Consider the following 6,305-nt stretch of genomic DNA (forward strand, 5'->3'; position numbering starts at 1 on the left):
TTAGGAAGACAAAACAAAGTGGGCAATCAAATAGAAGAGAACACTGGGAGCAGCGCATGTCCCGCTGGAAATGGTTGGCGACGCTGATGAGCCGTCACTGCCACCGTCCCCGCCACCGTCAGCGCCACACTCACCGAGAACGGAACCGTCAGCGGCGCACGCCATCGCAATCAGGTTGTATTGAACTGTCGAGGATATTCTTCCTTTTTTCGAGTGTTTGTGAAACATCGACCTAGTGATATCAGCATTGTGCATAGCGTACATAATCCAGACTTTAGTATCGCGCTGAAAATTAAATGAAAAACGATGTCAGAGAATACTGATTTAAAGAGATGTTCCAGGTTAACCGGCCGGTGAATTAAATGAAGAGGTTTTATTTTTCGGTGTTGCATGTAGTTGACCCGGAGATACCGTATTTATTCGTATAAGCGGCGCCCTTGAATAACCGCCACATTTGGGACAAATTAAATATCAAATAAGCTCCACCCCCTAATAAGCGCCGTGGTCCTAATGCGGCGCTTATTCTTATTCGAGGAATTTCGTCAAATAAAAAAAAAACACTAAAAAGCCCCTCTAACTAAAAAAGGGAAATTTATTTGCATCAAAACCGATGTTCTTCAGTTCAAGGTGATTGCATGCCGTAAGAGTCAAATGGTGACTATCAAAAGACGTTTCTGTTAACCTTCGTACAGAAATATTTCTCAGTTGAAGCTATGATCACAGTTATGAATTCAATTCTTGCGATTGCGTAAAGAAGCCTGAAAAATTCAAGGCTTCAACGGGGTTTGAACCTGTGACCTCGCGATACCGGTGCAACGCTTTAACCAACTGAGCTATGAAGCTACTGACTTTGGGAGCTGCGAGGATCATAGCTTCACTTGATTTCATATCCGCAGTTCATATATGATGCATTTCATATATCATTTCATCGTTGATTCATTCCTCACAGGAGCATTAAAACCCACAAATGACCAGCTCCCAACGTCAGTGACTTCATAGCTCAATTGTTTAGATCGTCCCACCGGTATCGCGAGGTCACGGGTTCAAAGCCCGTTGAAGTCCTGAAATTTTCAGGCTTCTTTACGCAATTGCAAAAATTGCATTCATAACTGCGAGAATCATAGCTGACTTGATTTCATATCCGGAGTTCATATATGATGGATTTCGTATATCATTTCATCGTAGAAATATTTTTGTTTGGCGTCCAATTTTTAAATAAGCGCCGCCCTCGAACAAGTGCCACATTTGAGGGGCGAACAATTAAATAAGCGCCGCGGCGCTTATTCGAGTAAGTACGGTTCTCGGAAAGTTTGCAGCCGAGTCGAACCTACGACCTTCCGTGTAATGGACTATGGCAATTAATGCTCCATTTTGACAATTTTAGATGCTGGCGGCAGTATCCAACGAGGTTCCTATAGCTAACTGGTACTGGAGCATCCGAACCAGTGATCGGAAGGTCGTCGGTAGGTTTTAGGAGGAGCACTCGGGTTTTTTCCGAGTATCCCCTAGTCAACATCGGAAATCAAATCTCTTTATGGCTACGTTCTACGTAAATCAATCATTGATTTACTTAGACTGTAGAAGTACTGTACAGGCCCGCAAATGATCCCGGCCCGGAAATGATTCCTGGACCAGAAATGATCCCCAAATGGACCGCAAATGATCCCGGACGGGAAACGGTTGCCTCATAAATAATTAAGAATGGAATGGACTCAAGTACGGTGGCCCGTAAGCTTAAGGGACATGGCATTTCGTGATCAGATTTTCAAACCTGAAATTTTTAGTTTAGAAACTCGAAGTTTTGAGTTTACAACCTCGAAGTTTGTGTTTACAAACTCGAAAGTTTGTGTTCACAACCTCGAAATTTCGAGTTTAGAAACTCGAAATTTTGCGTTCACAAACTCGAAATTTTGAGTTTGGAAAATGGTTAGTGTAAAATGCAGACTGCAGACTAGGGGTAAAATGCAGATTAATGTTATAATTTAACTGTTATAAAAGCCCAAACCCTTTAGAAGTGCTAACAGTTAAGCCTAAATATTGTTTTGTGCCTCAGTAGTTAGGCCTAAGGTTAGCACTTCTTGATGGGTTGTGCCATTTTGAACAGTTAAATTATAACCTTAGTCTTCATTTTACCCCTTGTCCGCAGTCTGCATTTTACTGCGAGTTTGTGAACGCAAAATTTATCATTTCTAAACTCAAAATTTCGAGGTTAGAAATTCTAAATTTTGCGTTCACAGACTCGAAATTTCGAGTTTGCAAACTCACGGTCGCAGTAAAATATTGCGTATATTCCCCGCAAAAACTCCAATTTCAGTCGGAAATCCTCTAAATTTCGAAAAACAAACAAAGATGTCCCTTTCGTAGCTTCCGTATGTTCCTTATTTTTATTGACTACTCGTCAGTCTTAGGCCCAGGTCCACACGAATCCGGATATTTTCTTAATCCGCAGCTTTTTCTTTGCGGATTCGGCTTCCGTCCACACGTATCCGGTGAATCCGGCATGTGAATCCGAAGTCTCCAGAGTGGAAAGTTTTGAATACGCAAATCGTGTGGCCGGTCGAATCCGGATATTTTCAAATCCAATGACATTACAAACTCAGATATAGTCTTCAGTCTTTACCACGTAAATATTCAATATGGCCACTGCACGAAATCGAAATGTTATCGTTTTTCCTGTTGCCAACTCGCTTTGCCTGATGACGCATGCTCTGTTGACAATAGTCACAGAGGAGTCCTGGATACTAGAACGAATCCGGATACGTGCGGACGAGGAAATTCGATTTGAATACCGGTACGTTACGTGTGGACGGGGCCTCACAGAGAGGTTGGCCAAATTATTGCGAACAAAGAAAAGAAAACCTCGCGCACACTTGTCTCTTTTGATCTTACCGTGAATTGAACATCCTTCATATCATTAGTATTTGCTGGCCTCTTAAAGTCCACGATCGTATATCCGCCCGTTTGGTTGACAGATTGAATGGTCAGGTCTTGCTGTGCGTCTTTTTGTGGAGTTTCCACACCAGCACTCCAGTAGTCCTGTCCAAACGACAAGGAAAAAGTCACAGCAACAACAAAAAGGAGAGAGAAAATGCACAGTTCACTGTGTACGCGTTTGTTATGAGCATCTCAATATGATCGCAATTTCCTTGAATATAAAAAACGCAGTGTACTGAAGCAAAACTAGTGGGATGGAATGGAAATGAGTCGTTTCAAACCTCTTTCACCAGTTCATTCCCTTATTTTAACCATTGAAAATGGTATTTGTTTGCTCCAAGAATTAGGTTCGGCACATTAGAAGTTCGACGTGTGACTTAATCATTTGGGTCGAACCAAATAGGTATTAGGTTCGGCACATGTAGGTGACGAAAGCTGCGTTACAAAGGAGAAAACAAAAAAAGGCTACTAAGAACAAACGAGGTCTCATCAGAAACAAAAGAGATCCGAGGAACAAACGAATCATTTGCGCGAACGAAAAGTTGAGAATTGGTAGTTACATGTCATTTCAATTTGCATTAGAAGACCGACTCGCTAATTCTAATATTAAGTATTTTGTAATATGTGGAAGGGGTGTTCTCCCTAACCCTAAGGGGAAATATCGGCCACAAAATTACAATAAAACGAACAAAGTTAGGGGCCGATTACATGAGCCGGTTAGGCGGCCGGGCTGGCTCGTTTAGCCGAGATCCTGGCACGTCTGAGAAATACACCAAAAGTCAAGTTTGCGATCACATCATGGAGAAAAATTTCAGCTCGGTTATCCCGGCTAACCGGGCTGAGATTTTTCCATGTGATCGCGTTCACCGGGAAAGCTCAGTTAGCCGGGCCAGCGATTTCTAACCACATTACTCCACTTGAGAGCAAAATCAGGGGCACCCAACGTGAATTGAAAATATCTGTTCGGAAAACGATTTTAGACGTAGAATTTTCGAAACTTTTGTTGTAAAATTTCTTGCTTGCCTGCCTGTCCTAGGATTTTCGAACATCTAAAAATGGGTATAATTGCCCATTTTTAATGGATTTTTACCCTAAGAAGGTCACCTAGAATTTTCGGGAGCTTTTTTCTGGCTAATATTTTCGAAAAGGTAAGTTTTGATCCCTACAATTTTCGGATCACTAGACTTTCAGCTAGGATATCCCAACAGATGAAAGATTTTTAGGGGATAAAGATATGCCTATATCTACCGTTTAAATACTAAAATACGTTTAACAATGCTATGTTTAAGTGGTTTTGAACTATATTCTGCAAAATGGCCTACTGAATAGTCGTTTTTTTCTGTTTAAATAAAGGATAAATAAGATAGCAAACCATAAGGCCTGTTTAAATTGTAGAATAGTGAATTTTAATAACAATTTTAGCGAGACAAACGTCTCTCCACTTCTTCTTGTTGTTGTTATCTTTTTTCACATGACATATTCTAAATTGAGTCCAAGCCGGGCTAGCTCACCTCATGTAATACCGGCTGAAAGACATCCCGGCAAACCTGACCAGCCCGGCTCATGTAATCGGCCCCTGGAAAGACTCAGTGCGATAAAAAGCAACTATACAAATAGTGAGTCGCTTAGCAACTATTTGAACTCAGTTTTTCCAAAAATGAAACTGGTTTATCGATTGTGCAGTATCATGATCCACTGGGTATTATTGTACCATGGCTTATGGCATTTTCAGCGAATAGCAAACAGAAAACTAACATTAACTGTCAAAGTAGCAGCAAATCTCTAAAATCTCTCCCATTTTGGTTTATAATTGCCAAATGTTCCCTTTCTTTAAGGAGCGCTTAAACTCGATGTATCAGAATAAACTAGGAAACAAATTTATCGCGGAAGCTCTCCGCTTTTTGAATCGCTCTTACGCCTTTTTGAGGAACTAAGACACTAGAAAATAAACGCGCGAGGGATTTGGCAGTTACATGGTGACACAAACGAAAGATGATGAAAAAAAAAAGCCTTAGAATACTAGCTAAACACTAGATAAACTTACATAAAGGTAATCGGAGGGAGCGGACCCACCAGCAGCAATATCGTAATCTTTCATGCTTGCACCATCACCCATTGTGCTGAAACCCACTCCGCACCAACCAGTGTTCCTGCACTTCATTTTAAAGTACAACATTCCAGTAGTGCCGTTGTAGGCCCATTTCAACTCGAAAGACCCGTCGGAAGAATTGAGACTCGCGTAGTGCATCATCCCGTCGTGCATATCCGCGCTGGCAGCACACGAGAACACAACCAGTTCCAAGACATGAGTGATTAGACGAGTGACTTTCATGATTGACACTGTTCCACTTGCTGGGAAAATGGTACAAATTTTGCACAAAAAAGAGAATATCAGAGTTCTCCCCTGAGTATTCCAAAGGACTCTTGTAAGCGCTCTGGGCCTGAATGCCACTTCTATGTTTCTTTTCACGATTTATGTTGTTGTCGTTTACATAACTAATTACATATATTTTAATTTAAGGACGTTCGCGCCAAAATCTTCCTACGGTGAGATTTTCTTCATTTCTCGCCTAGAGTTAGGTCGTAAAGTACTTACTCCAAAAATAAAAAAAAAATCGGGGTCACCGACTTTGTTTCGGAGAAAATGGCAGTGGAAAAATGCCTTAATTTCGATAAATCTGTCATAATAACGAAAGGTAGCCTCATCTGCTCATCCATCGAAAATCCTAAAAATAAACTGTTAGAGTGAAGGTTTTCGTACATAAGTTTTTAGGGGTGGGATTTTACAATAATTTCATGCCGCTAGGGATGTCGTAAAGAGTAGAGTTCATCCTGGACGAGCATTTTCGTAACCTCTACCCGTTGCAATCACTACCGGAATTCGATGGCACGACGAAAGAAAATTTAAAAAAAAGACAACTTCTTACGGTGAGATTTTTTTCATTTTATCATATTTTGTAGATAGTAAGTAGAGTAAGTGATTCATGGTTAAAAACATAGGGGTCACCGATGATCCAAGGGAGTAAAATCGATGTGATTTTACGAAGCTCTTGGAAAACTTCGTTTGTCACGTTTTTGCGTGACCTGTCGGGGAAGGACTGGAACCCAGGAGAGGATCGGTCGTTGAAGGGATGAAAGGTTTTTACCCCAAAACAAAGCTTTCTCGAGCACAGCAACGACGTTTTAAGCAGTCGTCATCTTCATTTGGTTAGTGTTTTGTATAATATTTCTCCATTGCCGTCATGCTCGTCTTCTGGAGTGTGGTTTTTGTGAAATTTAATTGCTGGTTTTTTCCACGCAGGTCCGCACTATTCAAGCCGACGAGGACGAAAATACCGCTCTATTTTCACGAAAGTAAAGGAAAAGAACTT

The 6,305-nt window shown here is 41.1% G+C and overlaps 1 protein-coding gene across 1 annotated transcript in view; it reads right to left on the reverse strand.

Moving 5' to 3' along the window:
* Positions 1-6,305, reverse strand: part of LOC138005002 (DBH-like monooxygenase protein 1) — a 34,974-nt gene continuing 28,669 nt past the window's right edge. Inside the window, exons 2-4 of the mRNA XM_068851297.1 lie at positions 4,979-5,286; positions 2,890-3,036; positions 1-285 (exon numbers count right to left, since the gene is read on the reverse strand). Coding sequence (XP_068707398.1) covers positions 1-285; positions 2,890-3,036; positions 4,979-5,266 — 720 coding nt within the window. The 5' untranslated portion in view covers positions 5,267-5,286. The remainder of the gene's footprint in view (positions 286-2,889; positions 3,037-4,978; positions 5,287-6,305) is intronic.

The sequence above is a fragment of the Montipora foliosa genome, chromosome 6, assembly GCF_036669935.1.
Source record: "Montipora foliosa isolate CH-2021 chromosome 6, ASM3666993v2, whole genome shotgun sequence".
Classification (NCBI taxonomy): domain Eukaryota; kingdom Metazoa; phylum Cnidaria; class Anthozoa; order Scleractinia; family Acroporidae; genus Montipora; species Montipora foliosa.